The 19,106-nt window shown below is 35.9% G+C and overlaps 1 protein-coding gene across 1 annotated transcript in view; it reads left to right on the top strand.

The window, feature by feature from the left end:
* DLG1 (discs, large homolog 1 (Drosophila)) overlaps nt 1-19,106 on the top strand; it is a 177,238-nt gene that overhangs the window by 135,948 nt on the left and 22,184 nt on the right. The window contains exons 15-18 of the mRNA XM_009320409.1: nt 6,174-6,288; nt 12,932-13,108; nt 13,776-13,845; nt 18,978-19,077. Of these exons, the coding sequence (XP_009318684.1) occupies nt 6,174-6,288; nt 12,932-13,108; nt 13,776-13,845; nt 18,978-19,077 (462 nt within the window). The remainder of the gene's footprint in view (nt 1-6,173; nt 6,289-12,931; nt 13,109-13,775; nt 13,846-18,977; nt 19,078-19,106) is intronic.

Genomic DNA, 19,106 nt, shown 5'->3' with positions numbered 1-19,106 from the left:
CTTCCCTTGCTTTCTAGCTGAGGACATGGATTGTCTTAACCAAAGGTGGTTTAAAAGTACATCCCAATTTCATAAAATGAAAAATTCTTTAAAAAATAATTAAAAGAAAAAAGTTTACCCTGTTCTGGGGTACGTGGTCTCTAGTCTTCCAAACTTTTTTTGTTCTGTACCTGGTTCTACTCATTTGCAAGTAATCCAGATTAGTAATTTAAAATATCTTTAAAATAGGGCCCATTAAGATTAGAAGAAGGGTTCTGCTATATATAGCCCTGACAGATGCCGTAAGGCAGCTTACACATGTGTCAATCCTTTAAAACCTCACTCCTGCTCTTTAATATAATAAATAAAATTGTTTGTCTTTCTTTAAGAACAGTTTAGCCTTTTACAAGTTGTAAATGCGTGGTAAACCTTCAGCAACACTTTTGGTGAATTCACTTCAGCAGTGACTGGACCTAGTCTCTTTCTGAGTTTTGCAGGCTCTGCGGGAGTTGTTCTTAACTAAATACAAAAGCAGTTTTTCTAATCTGTTTTGAAATTCCGTGGCCTAGTCTTTCAAGTGATTAATGAGGTACAAGCCCATTACACATTAGAGTGCATGAAAGCCACCAATAGCATGTGGAATGCATTGTGGTCTCTCTCAGGTCATGTTAATATGAAACGACAAGCATTGAAGCAAAGTAGTATCTCCTCAAAACTGATTTATGATGTTTTTATTGTGGTCCATACGTTTTAATAGGTAACCTCTTTCCTAGTGTATTTGAGTGGTTGTACTAAACATGCTATACTCCACAACCTCATCTACCAACTGAAATTTGTACTACAGTCTGTAACAAGAAAAGATGTGCAAAACATGAATGGTACCTATGAATTTATCAAATACCAGTATAGATAATCAAGAGATGGTAGTGTAATACACGACTAGAACTCATAAATACAACTTCAGTCATCTATACGCTGTGGTGGTCCTGCCTCAGAAGCTTAGAATTGAAAGCAAATGGAAGGTCAATACAAGATCAGTGTGATGGTGGCCATCCTGACCTACTACCAGGCTCCTCAGTTTGTTTGGAGGCACCATGAAAAGGAAAATGGAGTATTCTGAGCGGAGAAAAGAATGTAAATCAGTAGTTACATAAAATTGTCAGCATAAGAGTCCTGCTTTGGCAGATCCAATGGGTCCTGCTAAAGGAGGGCTTTCTACAGACAGATGGGAAGAGGGAAGCAAGGGGCATACTTTTTTAATTAAAGTGAACTTTTTCAGCTCTTCGTGGGTTCGGTATATGTAAGAATCTCTGCTTCTCAGTACTGTGCTGCCATCTGTTCCCTGTACACACATCCATACTTCCATGAGTTGCTTTTCCTTCTGTGCTGTTTGCAGAATTTTCCATCCCTTGTCATAGTCTTCTGTTCTTTTGCCCCATTTGCTAGAACGTGTGTTCCAGACCAAATTAATTTTCATTGCGGCCTCTTTTTTTCCTCTTCCCCTGCCTGTATAGACTGTTCACCATGTATCTGTGTTTATTGCTGTCCTCTTGTTGCCCACCAGATAGGCAGTCCAGGAGAGTTTCACTGCTCAGACCCTTTCTCTGAAGTTTTGATTTCTGGTAAAGTAAACATCGACATTGAAAACATTACAGTTTTCTAGGTAAAACCAGTTTAGGAGCTCAGGAGCAGAGGACTCTTCCAGGATTTCCTAATCCACCACCACCACCCGCCCCCAATCCTTTTTGTTCATTGCTGCGCAATATGTGCAGACATGAAATAGAGCAGATTTATTCTAGTTTTGCACCATCTGCTTATCTAGTATAATTTTTAAGTTTAAACTTGAGCCCAGATGTATCCATCTAATGTTCTTAACAACTGATGATGTGTAAACCAGAGTAGGCTTTGGCTTTTTTTTTCCTGTGGTGATGGTGGGGTACTGTTGGATAAATGACGTGGATTGAAGCAACAGATGTTGGTGCTTCCTCAAGCTCTATGTTATGATAGCAGGTACTACTCCCTCCCTGCCCCTAAACTTATTGGAAACTTTTAGAAAATTCTAGCCAAGAAGAGATACTGTTATTCTTATGTTCTTATTTTATTGCATTTCATGTTAGTCTTGCTGCCTATTACCCTTTATTTGATGTAGATCAGCAACAGCTTTCCTAAAATTCAGAACATTAGAAGAGATCCTGAGTTAAGTCCCACTCACTGCTGTTGCATATACATCAGGTTTCAGATCCTGGTCAAGTTCTTACCTGAAAGGATTGAGGGTTTGGGTTGCGTGGTTTTGTTTTGTTTTCTAACTTCACTGGGGGGAGCGGGCAGTGTTTCTTGTGCCACCATAGTTCTTATTAAAACACTATTTCAGAATCTCAATGTTTTGACGGCTGTGGAAATTGGAAGCATATTTGTAGATGGAGTTCCTATGACCAGCCTACTCTGTTTGGGTTAAAGTCAGTCTTGCTTTTTCGTTTAAATAGCTTATGTCCTTTCTGTTTGGTTACCTCGATCACATTTGACCAGAGATCAATCATATTCCTTCTCAGCCAAGCTCTTCATTTCCTCTTAACCAAGAAAGCAGGGTGTCCTTTTTATCTTGTTCACTGTGCCTGTTCCAGCTCTAAATTTCTGGAATGTTGAAATGGCAAAATAAAACTTTAAAAAAAAGTTTTATATGTACATTGTATGGCTTATGAAATTCTGTAAACATTGAAAATACTGGAGGATGGGAGGGTACTTGAAGGGAAGGTATCACTCTGTGCTTGCCTAGTTCTCATCCTTAAGGAATACTTCCTTACTTGTCAGTGTGAGAGACGAGTGTTAAGTTAAGATAGTGCTTTTGATTTTATCCAGCACTTCAGCTTTTGTTATTTTAGCTAAGGGGTTTCTTAGAGAGTCACCTCTGTCTGGTATACCCATTATTTGAAGTCTTTCAGTAGTGTAAATTTGGTGCTACTTCTCTGTAATTTGTTTGCTTTTTTATTTTTGCGTTTAATAAATAGTAAGGCATTACTGCAGGGATTGATTAAAAACATAGAAGTGTGTAGGTAGTTTTCTGGTGCTTCTGTAATCAAATAAAATTGCATTTTGTATGGATCACATTTGATACACATGCATCTCGGATACGAGTCTCTAGTCTTGCTACCAACTGTTGGCTGTTGATGTTCCCCTTTTGTAGAGCACGTAAGATGATGCTGTGGACGGTCTTCTGACTGCTATCCTGCAACTACTTTTCTACATTTCATAAACTACCAGATGGCATCAGTGTTCTTCACTTTAATAAGAGATTGAAGGTGCTAAAGACAGTTGATATGCAACTCTTCTTAATCATAGAGATAGAAATATAACCACTCCTAGACAGATTAGCAAAGCTCACTCTGCTTTACAATGCCGAAGTTGAACCAAGCCTAATTAGTCGACAGGGGATGGGTGCTGATCCTTTGGGTACCAAACTGATACTGTTTTTCTGATGCTATCGAGAGTCCTGCTGTTGTCTTATTTTCTGTCTCCAGCATTAGTTTCAGTACCACTGTATCTAATACCAAGCTTTCTTTTTTGAAAACAAAAATCCTGTCTACTTTTCAGCTCCAAACCCAACGATTTTGAGATTTCTATCCATCCTGTTCCTCCCAAAACCTTCTGTAAGAGGAATATAACTCAAATTTTTAGCTTCCTCTACATCCAAGGAGCTCATCACATTCCATCTGCACAGAGTCTTTAAGCTTTTCCTAAGTATGACATCTCTTGGCACCCCTTCTTTTTGAACATAGAGCCTTCTCAGTCCCAGCCCGTTAGTTTCCTTTTTTTTTTATTGGTATGGCAGGAGCTCTATGTAGAAATTAATCTTCTTCTTACTCCTACAGATGTCCCTGTCACCCATTCAGCACTTACTTCCCAGGAGTTCTGATGAGAAAAATTAAATTACTCCAGAAAACTGCAAGACCAGCAACCTGAAGATGATATATAGGATAAAGTAGAGTTAAGCGATAGTAAGGAATAGCCTTCCCTGTTAACTCTCTTACATACTACATGCCACATAGGAGGAAATCTGATTTTACCAACAGATGACACATGATACTTTCTTAACAGAAATTTGTAGTCTTTTCCAGTAGCTATTGCAAAGAACGGCAGATATTTTCAGTACTGAACAGGCTGTAGCACGAGAAAATGCTTGGATTATCTGGTCTCTTCCATGCTTACTTTCCTTTCACACAGGGGGCATAAAAAAATCTCTTACGTTGGAAATCTCAGCTACCATTCTTGTAACATGTTTGAAGTTTAGAGCTTTAATCTTCCAAAACACCCAAGAAACAGGTGAGAGGCTTAAAAGATCATTTCTCAGGTATAAATGAGTTAAATGAGGTGACCTACGTAAGGCCATGCAGTGCAGCAGTAGCACAGCAGGAGTAGGCTATTCTCTCTCTGCATCTGGGTCCTTCCCCTAAGGGATATTGCTTTCTAAAAAATGTCACTTTCTCGCAGTCCTCTTAGGTCACCATCCTGTCATCTTAAATTCTTTTGCTATTAGCGATAGCATTGGTAGTGGTGGAAATAATGTTTTTGTTTCTCTTGTCAAACAAACTCATCAGTCTGATCTGGTGCTGGTAAATTATTTGATCTGGACTTTATTTGTGAAAAGGCACTTGATGCTGTTTTAAAAACTAATACACTATCTTAAAAACTACTAGCTTTTGGTTTTAAAGGACAAAAGTCAGGGTTATTTAAAAGACTTCATATTGTCATAATCTGGATAGGGTTAATTATAGTTGCTATTGCTAGAGCATCAGATTTATAGTTACCTTAACGAGTGAAGTGATATACCAGAAACTGGTTCACAGAATATTCTTCTGTAACTTAGTATATTTTTCTTCTTCTCCGGTTAGTCTGTAACTAACTCTTGGTGCTCACTGTCTGATGAGTGTGTGCGAGAAAGTGCTACAGAATGTAATATGATAAATCGTTCATGGTATCTAGATGACTATTGAAGGAACCTTAGTTTAGAGATTTCCTCAAGATTTTTGCATTTTAGAGCCCTTTTTCAGTCTTGCACTTCCTGAGTAAATTTGATGCCCGCAGGGAATGAGGGTGCAGCTAGGACGAGCAACACGTTACCCAGTTCAGCAGCTGCTTGCTGCACACACCCTGGCTCTCCCAGTGTTGGCTTGTAATAATCTGGCATCACGTGGTCTCCTGGCGAAGGTGGTGGCTGCAGAACGTTTCCTTTAACTAGAAAGGTTTTACAAGTGGATCTGTTGATCCTGAACTCCAAACTATTCAACTGAAGGAAAAACTTACTTGTTTTGAGTTCATATTTTATGCTGACAGCATGTAAGTACCTTGCTTCAGGAAATGTTTGTCCTGAAGAAGCTATTATTATTTTACTGCCTGCCTTTGTATCTAAAATCAAATGCATTTAGCTTAGTTTTATTAGTACACAGTGCTGCTTAAGAACACAATTGGTTTTTCCGGGATTAACATTGTACATAATTCTATAAAGGGAGTTTGAATCTCTAATGCTGTTTACAAGTGGATCGAGATTCATGCCAGAATTCTGGATTTTTTTTCTTTCCTGAGCTCCCATGGGAACGTTGTCTTATTCAGAAAATGTTTTGCATATTTCCCACCTCGTAGTGCTAATTTCTCTTACCTAATTCAGTTCCAATGATTTTAAAGTATCTGTTCAATATTGTTTTTTCAGACACTTTTCATTCCCATTTCTTAACATTTAAAATTTTAAATACATAGTTCTTGATTATAAACATATGTATTTCAGATGTGTGTTCTGAAGTTTTCTTTTTGTCATGGGTTAAAATTTATCAGTCTTTTTATTACAATAAAAATGATAATTGTTAGTAGAAATGCTTGTTTTAATTAGGAAAAAATAGTTACTGTGAACTATAGATTAAAAACATGAAATTTTTAAGTATAATGGATATTTGCTTCTGTTTATTTGCTTTGCCTAATCACAGTTATTTCAAGTTTTATTTCAGTTAATATTGATAAACGTAAAGCTTCACATAGCTTTTAATTACAAAACATAGTGCTCAATAAAAATACTGGGGTTTGAGAGGTTTTTGTCCTTGTATTAAAAAAGCTGTAACAAATGCTTATTCTCTGAGATTTTCAGCATTTTTGTAATTTAATTGCTGAAATTCAGAGGAAATTAATTGCAGTGCCTCCTTTTCTTACAGAATACAGTCGTTTTGAAGCTAAAATACATGATTTACGGGAACAGATGATGAACAGTAGCATTAGTTCAGGATCAGGATCTTTGCGAACCAGCCAGAAGAGATCCCTATATGTCAGGTAATCATCATCTTCATGGCTAGTGTGTTTTTCTGCTTTTCTGTAGACTTAGTATTTCTGTATTTGCATTTTTATACAATTATTTACTCATTATTGAACTTAACAAATTGATATTTATATGCAAAATATATTAACAATAAAGCTTAATTTAGATTGATTAACGTAATATAGCTGAAAAAGATGTACTAGCCCTGAGAACCCTGTATGAGCTTTGAAGAGTGGTGCTATTACTTGCTTTTTGTCCTGCCTCTGAGAAATGATAATCCTTCAACAAAAACATATATTTATTCTTTAAGTCGGTGTACGTGAAGTCTTAACAACTTGCTTAATTCAGTTTGTGGTTTTTTGTGACAGTAGTCTTCATATTCTCCCCTGTTCAGTTCTTGATTTCAAATTTATAGTCTCCCTTTACTTAAGCTTTGTCAGATTTCCATCTTATTTCCTTCAACTTACTTTAGTTGTATTCTCAGCTTGCATTAAGAAATCTTATTTCTATATCCAATAGCATTTTATTATAGAATATTTTCCATGGTAACCAAGAAAGCAAATGCACCAAATCAAATGAACTGAAAATTTTTCTTTAATTTATTCATATAGAATTAAACACAGAGGAGGCTAAAAGGAAGTGGAAATAGAAAAGAGCATGAAGCAGTTAAAAAGTAGGTGGTTTCACCGGGAAACTGTGGCAAGGTGCAGCTCATTAATGTGCCAACTAAATCCTGCAGCAGTTACCATATGCTGATAAAGCGTCACGTTTCGAGTATGGAATGTGGGTAAAAGGATTGCGTTTTTAAAAATAAGTTGATTTTTGAGTTCCCAAAACCAGCTCATCTCTGGATTGAATAAGGGCCACCAGTAGCTTCTTGGCAGGGGCCAGAACATTTTAGTAGAGCAGGTAAGATTTCAGGAGTGCTGGTGCTTGGGTTAAACTTGGTTTAAAATGTTGCAGGACCTCGCTGGCTTACCTGCTAAAATCCTGGGCTCAGGTGCTATCGACTTTTCCCATCCGAAGCAGATACTGTTTTGTTCATGGTGCTGTATCTATTGAGCTATGGCAAAGGAAGCAAGTCTTACAGGGGGCAGTTACCTGAGTAATGGCATCTATGCTCAGAAAAGTCTCAGTACTTTGCAAGCGATTTCTGAAAGCTTTGAAACAAATGTAGCAAATTACTCATACAGGGCTTCTGCTTAGATTGATTATAACATGTAGCCCTTATGTTTTGACCTGTTATTTTAGTAGCTTTGTCTGGATTCTGGTTTTGCAGAGCTGATGTTGTTGTTCTTTTTGTACTTTGTCTGCCTTAAATATTTTTTGGGGTCAAAATTTAAATCTCCAAGGATAAATGCCTTAAATACTAGGGATAAGTGCTTGATATCACAGTTATCCATGTCTTAGAATTTCCACAGGTAAGTGTACATACGGATATTGTGGTGAGATCTTCCTTTCCATAATCCCAAGATTTATCTCTTTAGTCCTCATCATATATCTAAGCCTAAACAATTCTAAATGCTTTTATTTTGCTTGGTTAGCTATAGCCTGATTAAGTTCTAATCAGCTTATGGTCGCGTTCACACATTGGTCCGGTATTTTAAGCCACTGACAAGCATTTTGTGTTTATGTAGCTTTTATTCCACTGATGGAAGTTATCTGTAAATGATTGAGGTTGAGCTTTTGCCTTTGCCAGCTGCTGCAGAAAATGCAGCCTTCTCCAGGTTGTTGGCAGAAGCCTCGTGGAGACTGGTGATTCCCTTTACTGAGTCTTAAACACCTTTCTTGGAATCAGCTTTGTTATAAGTCAGAACAAAAATCTAAAATGCAAAAATTGCTCAGGAAGAGTAGTTTTCCACCCACATCTCTTAACAGAGGGTGCTGCTAGGATTTTTGAGATCTACTCTTGTCATCACACCAAAAGATGCCAAAGACTGGTAGGCAACTTGGTATATGCAGGATGGGTTCACATCTGTTCTGTCTGGTTTCTGATGTAATTTTGACCTCACTGAAGTAAGTTTTATGAATCTTTTCACATATTGCCAGATACTGACAGAACATGTTAGTTATCCAACTTATTCCTTATTATAAGTCACTCTGGTATGATCATTCTGTACTTTTAATTGTACTAATTCAAAGCCAGTTTTACTAACTGAAGCTCTTTTTTCTGTCATATTTGGTTTTGGATGTGCCTTAAAGATTCCAGTTATATAATGTAATGCTGAATTGAATGGCAAATCCAACAGTAAAATGGTTGTAGGCATTCAACCACAATTGTAGAAAACGTATCAAATAAAAATACTCTAAAAATAATCATCTCTGGTGATTTCTCAAAAATTATGGTAACAAAATAACGAATAAAATCAGATACATCATTGTGTCCCTGTAACTGAAACTTGATATCTTTATGACTAGTCTGCCTGTAAACGGCATTTTGGGGGCGCTATGTAATATTAAGGAAAAGACAATTGTGTTTGCCTGAAAATACAGTTTGCAGTAAAATGGCAGATTTTTCTTCTTAATTGTATGTATATCAATATATGATGAATAGCAATATAACAAACAGTCCTTGGAGGGCAATACAAATATAGCAATTCAGCAGCGGCCATATCTTCGTTTGCACATCTAATTCTCTCTCTCTCTCCCCCCCCCCAACTAATTAAGATGTACTGATTTAATGGCCTTCTCTTATTTTCGGTTTATATTTCTTTTGATCTTTTTTTAAGAGGAGAGAGATTCTCTCATACAATGTTTCTGCTTTTCCATCTGAACTGTATCTATACACTCTCCTCCTTCATCTGCAGATTCAAAAAGCACATGTGAAAAGGTGAGATACCTTCATGGTATCAAGTTTCCATAATAATATGTTGGCAGGGAGTAAATTTGTTCTATACTTTATCTCATCTTGTATGCCAAATCTCAGTCTGTGCAATGTGCGTAGAATTCAAAATTGAAAATTACTTTTACCTCTGTGTATTTTTCTGACCAGCATGATACATTTCAAAGTCAAACAATGGTGCTGATTTCTGCTTGAATCAGAGCAGAAAATAGTTATATCTCCAAGTGGGAGAAACTTTACAGTTTTGAAATCATTACAAAATCTTAACTAAATCCATTGAAAAATAAGATCTGGCATTAGCACCAGGCTTGAAAAGTGTACTTGCCTGCAGGAGGAGTTTAATTGGGCATCCCTATGTTATTTTGATAGTTCAAACATCTAGTTTCAAAGAGCTTACCCAAAAACTTAGGGAGAAAAAGAGAACCTCCTTTATAAGCTGTCCTTCATTCATTCTGAAGTGGTAAGATTAATTTGTTTCATGAAATAAGACATGGAGACGCTTTTGCTGCAGGAATTCCTGATTGATTTGTTCAGCAAGAATACCCTAAATGAAGAAATGCTTCAGTAAAACTTGATCAATAGCCTATGATATTCAAAGTAATGACTGTGGCCAGGTAAAAATACATTCTGGAAAATTTGGCACTGTTAAGACAGCCATTAAATTTTCGGCTTTGAAGCATAAACACCCATGAAACATGCAACTTCAGTTTCTGTAGACTTGTAAGTGAAGGAACCAAGTTGCCTTTTTTTAGTGCTGTTTAGTTGCTGAGTAATACAAGGTGAAATAAAAGGGAGGACTTGATGCTTTCTCTGTAAAATAATTTTTATGACTCATTTAAATTTAAATAGAACTTTAGGCTAAATATTATGGGACTTGATTCAAAACAGTAGTTGATCAGGAATACCAAATTTCATTTTAAGTTAGTGTTTATAACTTACACTAAATAAATGTATACATGGTATTGTTAATCTGTAATAAGAGTCTCCATACAGAGAGTTAATAGAAGAGGTATTTTTTTTATATCTGTAGATATAAAATGTCATCTTGGCTGTGAAATGAGTTCTCATTTGATGACTTGCCAGGCATACAGGAAAAGCCATGTTAATCAGTTGGAATTGGAAGAGATTTTTGTTAATTCTGTTTGCTTTTTGGCTCACTTATTTGATCGTTACCCGTTCCTGGTGTTCCTATAAATTTTAGCTGTGCAGTTCCGTCACTACTGTCTGTCACCCTAATTCATCTTATAAAACTGTCAGCTTTTAGTTTTTCCCCCAATAAAATTATTTTTCTTGAAGTGACCTTACCGGAGGAAAGGTATTTGATGAAACTGCCTTTCATTGTGCAAAAACTATTCAGTGTAACCATTTATCTAGTTTGAAGAGCACGTTGATAAGATATGTTTTTATCCATTTGTGCTTCCATTTCACTCTTGTGTATTTCTTTTTTCTCATGCAGTCAACACGTATTAATGCTGTTAGGCCCAGCTCGCTGCTCATATAAGTTTATATTCAAACTGAAACTTAAAAGTAGTGCTGGTAGAAATAATTGCTTGAATGCAAACAAGAATTCTCAGGAAATAAATTCCACGATGCATTTAATTAATTCAGTGAAAATGTAAATAACTGGAATCTGCATTAAAAGTACATAATGGATTATGTGCAATTTATTTTGAGATAGGGAAGGATATTTGTCCACAGTGCTTCTTGAACAAACATGTCCAGAATAAATCTGGAGGAATAACTACTAGGTGTATAATTTTCTTACCTGCAGTATTTGGACTATTTCAAAGAAAATAAGAATTCTGATTTTTTAAAAAGAACGTGGATATCTCAACTATTACAAATATTTATTATCTTGTTTGCAGAAGCAAAATTGAACAAACATTTGTATTTGCTCTGAACAGAGATGAAAGTACAAGTTTTAAACACAAAGCAATGTTACGGAATTAAACTGAAAGATATTATTGTGGAGGTTGCACTACTGAAAGAAGGTGGTATTTTAACCTCCAAGCGCTTTCAAAATTGAAAGCCTAAATTTGTAATAAAATTTTTACAAATTAAAAGTATTGCACATTTAAATATAGGGCTTTGTGTATCATGAGAGTAAATATTTTGAAGCCATTTTAAAATGTCTGTCTTGTTCTAGACATTTTTAGAAAGTATTTATGAAAACCTTTATCTCATTATGAAAAGTTTTTGATACTTTTTATGGCCCCAAAAAGGCATGGTGTCTCAACCAACTCTGATTTTGCAGTAGATCTTTTGCTAAAGATGAATTGATTTGACAGAAAATGTTGAATTTTTTCTCTAAGCAATTTGACATTGGTTATGAGCAAATACAGTTCAAACCCAAAGAAATACACTCTGTGCTTTAGAAAGGCAAAATTCACAAAGCTAAAATACATTTTAGAGCAAACAGTTACTACTTAGGTACTTACATGGGTTAAAAAAATTCTGAGACATTAAAAATCTAGCAGAAAAAGGTACATAAGACTAGTGCTTGGAAGAAGAAACTAACGGAATTTGGACAAGGAAAAGGACACCATTTTAAATCATCACATTGTGATCTATTGTTGCTATTTTCCTAAGGTTGAGATGGATTTGGTATCAAGTCTCTAAATTGAGATGGGGTATTGTTTAGAAAGTGCATCACTGGCAAACTTAGGAGCTTGCAGGTGAAATGAAGTTGAGGATTTTTTGACTTGTGTCATACAGGCACTCCTCGCTTTACATAGGTGAGGTTCATACACCTTTTTAAAATGCAAAATAAGAGTCTTTTATAAGGCATAATCTTAGGAGTATCTCGTACAGTTTGGTAAGAGGCTCCTGTCATTCATTTCCGCATCTTCACTATACCCTCAGTTGTGCTGGGAGAAGCATACTGCAAGTCTCTCCAGTTCCTCAGGGAACCGATCCAGGTATAAAATGATCAAACAGGGAGAAAAGAAATTAATTTTAACCCAGATCAGTTCCACAGTATGGTGCACCATGTGCCTTTCTAGACAATCGTGCTTTCATAAGTAAGAAGGGGAAGGAATCAGTACAAAGCAGGCATGAATGTGGGTATGGATAATAGTGGACTTGCATAAACCAACCTTGCTGGCAAAGGGAATGTTAATAAAACTGTAGCCACGCAGCTGGTGTTCAGGTCTTGCTAGTGCCTATTATTTGAAAACAGGCTTACCTTAGAAAAAAGGATGAGATTCTCTTGAAGTGGTTGGGAATTTTCCAAAAAGAATGCACATAAGGTTCTTTGCCTTCAGGTACTGCAGTAGCAAGTTGTGTTCAGATCATACTTCTAAGCTTTTTTTTTTTCCCCCTGCCACCCTGTGAGCAGGATATCAACTTTTACTTTTAAGGACAGTAATTTTTATTTAATAAAACAATTCCAATTTGTAACCTGATATAAACCAACGTACATTACAGAACTTTTGGCAGTGCTGTATGCTTCAAATACTTGCCTTTTTTTCCCTAGGTTGACATGTAACTTGCTCTGTGCAAAGTACTTACTGAATTGCAGGAGGCATCTTCTGTCAACCTTTTACAAAGTACTGGAGTTCTGCTCTGGACAAAGTTTGTTCTCATTCATTAAAACTTCTAAGTGTGTGTGAATACTATACGATATATTCTCAGTGTGTGTGTATGTATATGAGAGAGACAGAGAATGTATTCAGCATTCTTCTTTTAAGCAACTGTGTTAGAAGGATGCAGTTGTTTGTGAACAACACAGGCAGCTTCATATTTTGTGCTATTCATACTCCCCTGGGTTTTTTTTCTTGCTTTTTCTGTGTTTGATTTTTTTCTTTTCAATGTAGAGCTCTTTTTGATTATGACAAGACTAAAGACAGCGGCCTTCCGAGTCAAGGATTGAACTTCAAATTTGGCGATATTCTCCATGTCATTAATGCTTCTGATGATGAATGGTGGCAAGCACGGCAGGTAACTCCAGATGGAGAAAGTGATGAAATTGGAGTTATCCCAAGCAAGCGCAGGTATGTCATGATATTTTATTGACTTTGAGGTGTCTGCTATTAAACGTCTGATATGATTAATACATATATTGCATGTGCTTTGCTCTTTGTTGTTAATTCTGTACCACATCAGCCACTTGGTTTTGGTCTTTTTAAAAAAAAAAAAAAAAATCTGTAATGGGATTCTGACTAACTCAATGAGAAGTTTGTTAAAATCCTATTTAGCCTTAGGAGTTGTGTACTGAAGTTGATAAAGGTGGTCCAAGTCCATTTCTCTGTTCTCACTGTAAGCAATTTATGGGTTTAATAACATTACACCATTTATGTATGAAAAGGTGCAAAGTAAATTGTGTTTCTAAATTGTAAAAGGTGTTTGCTGGCATATCAGAGACTCAAATAAGAGATTAGGTGCTCTGAATCTTAGTATCTGCTGTTGGCTGGTAATTGTTTATTGAACATATATAATCACAAAACACTCCAATACTCTCACACCTCATCACTTGAGAAATAATACCCTGCTTTTCCAATGCAGTCTGCTACTAGCAGGCTGCCATTTTCTGAAGGTGTCATCACCAACAAAAATCTGTACTGCAAAAGGTACACCTATATGCTTACATTGTAAGAAGTAGTAACTTGAAGTTCTGGAATTTTGCTGATATAACTTCTTTTGTGTATGTTTTTGTGGTAGAGTTGAGAAAAAAGAACGAGCCCGTTTAAAGACAGTGAAATTCAATTCCAAAACAAGAGGAGATAAAGGGGTGAGTTAATGAAGTACTAATTACACCTGGCATTGTGAATGGTAACATTTTTCAGTGGTTTATCTATGCAGACTCAGTTTCAATTTTTGGTGAAAAGATGAAATTCTGTCAAACAGAAATATTTCTGAGCACCAAAGCTAACTTTAGTAGTAAACCATTGCCAAAACACTGCAAATTGTTTGAAGAATTAGCTTATAAATATATATTATCATTAATACTGTAATGTAATAGGAATTGTAGATACTAATCAACTATTGAATAGTGCCATTTCTAACAGCTCTGCAAGTGCTGTTTATAAAGCCGTTTAGTCCTTTACTGTGGATTGTACTCCTGGACTCCCTTTTTTGGGGGAGGGGCTCACTACCAATTTTCAGAAAAATTAGTACGATCCTTTCTTTAAAGTTTTTCAATGCAAAACAAGGAAGTAGAGCTCAACAGGGTCCCTGTGATGAGGTTTTATGATGTACACGGTTACGCAGACAGCATAACGTGTAACTTCTTTGTTACAATTATGGATGCAGAAGCTTTAAAGAATTTCCTGCAAGGGCATAGGCCAACAAAAACTGAAGGCTAGCGCCATTGCTGACCAGAATCAATCTCCGTCTCACAGCTGTTTTTTTTCACTGCCACTCTCTATTGGCGCCAATACCAATGTGGCTGTGCTCAAATCATGTAAAATAACCAATGCAGATGAAAAATAACCCAACCCAAAAGAAATCCTGGTTTTAATTTTAGTCAATCCTTTGGTGCAGTTCACTGCACGATATGCAGTCCCTGTCCCAGTACACGTGATGGGAATGAGTGGTGAGAAAGCAGGGTAGTAATAGGAATTTCTGTAGCCAAAATTACAGCAATTTAATAATGGTAAATTTTTTTTGTTGTTGTTTTGAGGGTGAGGCTTTTTTGCAATGTTTTGGTCGTTCTGAAATTTGAGAAACAATTTCACAACCTTACAATTTCTACCAATAGTATATAACTAGTAATTTCAAGACTTAGGTATATGCATTTTAGATGTAAGAGCCTTCTAAAGTAATACTGTATTATCATTTTTTAAAAATCTGAAACATGCTTTAAGCTCCTGAGGAAGCTATTTCTTAAATAGGGATTTTATTTTTTTTTAATAGCACTAATGCTGTAACATTAGTCAGTCATTATTGTAGATCCCAAAGATTCCTTTTAGTAATTTGTTTCAGTTACAATGTTTTCATAACTTCAAAAATCACATATATGACGTATTAAAGCTTCAATACTTCATCCTGATAGTGTAGGATTTTAGACTTTAAAGACTCAAATCCATACGTACATCCCTCTGCTATGTGGTAAAGGCTTCAGTTCAGTTTATTAATGAAGAAAATGTCATGGTTGTTTCTATAAGTATTTGTTTAAAAGGAAATCAATATCTCTAGTTATTTTCTGATGAACAATTACAGTACTGCCTTGAGGATTCATTGGATTATTTGCAGTTTTTTTCTGTTTTGGTACATTCATATTTTGGTATTGGAATAAAATGTTATCAGCTGATGTGGTAATTTTTAACTTGATCATTGAGTTCACTTTTTAGAAGTCACATAAAGAAAATGGCTTGAATACTTTAGATTACTTTAATTACATTAAGTAATTTTTCAAATGTTACCATGTTCTTTGAAAGATAATTGCATGGTTTTATAGTTTGTCTACCAATAAACTGCAAACAGTTAACTTAATTAATGATGTATTTGAAGTAGCATTTTGACAATAGCAGAGTTAGTGCACAGTCACTGTGCACTAGCATTGCACCAAAGATATGCATGGAATACTGAGTGGAAAAGCAACTACGCTTGCCATTGATATAGTACTGCAGTTCTTTTTCTTTAGTAACATTTCATTTTGCAAACACACTTACACTGTTCACAATCTTTTGCTTCAGCTGTAAATGTTTTAACATCATGGTTTCTCCTTAAAGTATTCTTCCTGTATTTGTCATGGTGATATTTTTCCCAGTAAGCTGTCTGCACCATACATGTCCTCATGGACCATGTGCCTTCCTGTGTCTGTATATGATAATACTCCATGGACAGGATGAAACACCAACTTTGTACAATTCTTCAAAATTTCTACATTAAAACCTTAAAGAATAACCCTAGTGATGGCAAACATTAAAATCCATGTTCCTTTCATTTTAAGGAAAGCTAAAAAATCTGGAGCAGAAAGGGTTAATTTTTTTCTTGTTTGTTCCTTCCATATACACATTTATCTCACTTTCTGTGCTGCTTCTGTTTTAATATATTCTTGCTTATGATGCCTGTTTATGATTTGCAGTGGGCTTATGAAAAATTTAATACAATTACTATGCATTTTCAACTAATAAGCAATTCTCTCTAGCTTTTTATAATCATGGTATCTTTTAAAAATAAACCTGTGGCTAATCCTTTATGCAAAATCAGTATAATACTACTTTTATTTTCGCTTTTTTTTTGGCAATGGAACTGACTCTGACCATTATACATGCAGTATATAAAATTTAATATTAGTTCAGTAAATTTTACTGTACAGAAAGTTACAGTAATTATTGTTATGAAATATTTTAAAATCTAAAATGAAGAAGCCCATTATGTTTTATGAAGTACCATAAATCAGCCACTCATTTTACCTATAGAAATTTCAGAGTCTCACCACCTCAGTTAAACTGCACCATTTTAGCTTTGTTCCATTTATTTTCCCTATTCTTTTGCCCAAACTGAGGGACTTGTCCAAATGGAGCAACTGTATAGACGTGAGACTTAAACTTTTTGAAATTCATGTTACAGTATCTTTCAGTATACTCAGCCAAGATCTATTCCTCTGGGCATGTTTCTTCGTTGCCCTTGTTCTGTAGAATACATTAATCTTTCTGCTTATGAGAAATCAATTGCAATGACTTGTTGACTTCAGATAAAGAAGGTCAGGAGGACCATAACCTAAAACCTTGACCATACCAACTGTGGTTCCTGCAAGCATATGATGGCTTGAAACCAGTTCTTTTGTCCATATGTCAGGTTGATAATTTACCAATTCTTACAGTGGAATGACAGTTTTAGTCAAACACAGATGCCAGCCAATTAAAGGTTTTATGGATTTCCTACTTAACACAGTATTGCTATTTCCAGAGGTCAATGTCACTGATTGTGCTCCCATGGTACCATGTCCCTCTTTTACACCTGGTAATTTTAAGTAAACTTTTTTAAACAATGGTAATGGAAATATCACTGGATGTTTCAGTATCTGATATTGCCAAGCAAGTCTGTATTAAAACAGATGGCCAGAAGGGTTGTTAATACCGTAGCAGGATGCAGCTTGTGTGTTGCACTATAGCCATTCTCTTTAGGAAGGCCAAATGCTAGTTTTGTAATTGTACCAAAGAAGGTGGCCCACTGTTTGAAAAAACTTTGTCGTATTTGACACCCAGTTGTTACTATATTTCATTCCACACTTAATACTGGTAGAAAAGGTAATATATCTTTGTGCAACTGTATTGCATGTAATAGAGGGAAATGAGCTCATGCTGGCTGAAGACAGACAGACAATTACTTGAAAGTTAACATGCTCCGAATTTTAGAAATAGCTGTTAATAGAGTCTTTAATGTATGAATTGAAAATATTTTTGTTTTTTTAAAAAGTAGCTTTTAAAAAATGGATCTGTGGAAGTTTTATTACTTCCTGCTGCACACGGGCTCTGCTTGGCTTAGAAATAAACAGTCCCCCTCCAGCACAGGGTCTCAAAACAAAGTTGGGCGTTTTCTTACTTTCGCCATCCTTCCCGTAATAGAGTTTCTGCAAACCGAATGACAGAAACATGGCAAATTTCATGTCTTGGCAAAACTGGGCAGATGATTCACTTATGCCTAAAGATGAAAAGAAATAAAAAGATGGAAGCTGGCTTCAAGTTAGGTCTATTAGTTCTAGTTCTGGGCATAATTGCAATAAAAATGGTGCTGATTTATTTATACATTGAGTTTCTTTATTGACTTAGAACAGTAAATTAAAGGTGCTGTAGTCACATCATGTCTTCAGCAGAAGACGTGGCAGGTATTACTAAATTCTGTGTTAATTACACCTGTAGACATACCTATATACAAATGAAAATATCTTCATCACTTAGACAAGGAGCACAACAGTAGTTTATATGCAAATGGGTGGATATATGTCTATATAGGTAACTCTAGAAATTTTCGTAGTAACTGAGATGCAGAAATTCTTCAGCAACACAAGCAGTTAATGTCAGAAGTTGCTGAACATGATCCTTGGACATACAGGGTTTTTCACACGGTAATTCTCTACAAATGCACCCTTGAAAAAATAATTGCCACAGTAATCAAATGAAATGAGTTTGTATCTTTTGAAAGTTAATCTTGGTATTGGGATGCAGACTTACATAGAGCGAAGTCATTTCTTTCAGTGAACTCGCAATGAATTGCAATTGTGAAAGATTGAAACAAATACAGTTTATTTTGGGTTTGTTTTTTTAATTGTTTGGATGTTTTAGCTAGACACATTTCTTTTTTTCCCCTTTTTCCTATTTCACTGTTACTTAGTCGTATCGTAAGAGCATTCGGTACAATGCCAGCTTTTAACTTCCATTTTTTTTTACTGTATGATATGTTATTTAGCAGTTGTCACCAAAGTATTTGCAGTTTTGCCTTTGCAAATGGGTAGCAGTGGCAGATACTTCCGGTGTGCTGTTATGATGTCAGCTGTTTGCAAAAGCATGTGTAAAGCCTCAGTGGTTTTTAAAAATACTGTAACCCCCCCTGTATTAGACAGTATCAGTGATTTAATTGACTTTGAGTTCATTATGGTTTGGCCATCTTATAGCAGCCTAGTTTTTCCCATCTTCTTGTACTCCCAGCAGGCCTAAGTTTGTGAAATACAGGTCAGGCCATATAGGATGAACCAGCCTGCCAGTTCTCTCAGTAGTAATCATGTGAAATACAGAGGGTGTGAGCGAAGCCATGATCCCGATCTCTATTTTTAATGAGATGAGAAGACAATGTTAAACTGGAATATGCACTGCATAATGTGGTTTTAGGAGTCAGCTTCCACAAAGCTGCTGGTCTGGGCCTTTGTTCACACAGACATTAGACATCCTTTGTTTTGCCCCTCCTTCTCTTCTTCAGCAGTCATTCAATGACAAGCGTAAAAAGAACCTCTTTTCCCGAAAATTTCCCTTCTACAAGAACAAGGACCAGAGTGAGCAGGAAACCAGTGATATTGACCGTAAGTATGTGGCATTCGATGGAGAGCGA

This window comes from Pygoscelis adeliae, unplaced genomic scaffold (assembly GCF_000699105.1).
Source record: "Pygoscelis adeliae isolate BGI_AS28 unplaced genomic scaffold, ASM69910v1 Scaffold413, whole genome shotgun sequence".
Classification (NCBI taxonomy): domain Eukaryota; kingdom Metazoa; phylum Chordata; class Aves; order Sphenisciformes; family Spheniscidae; genus Pygoscelis; species Pygoscelis adeliae.
This window is presented reverse-complemented; position numbering and strand designations above follow the sequence as displayed.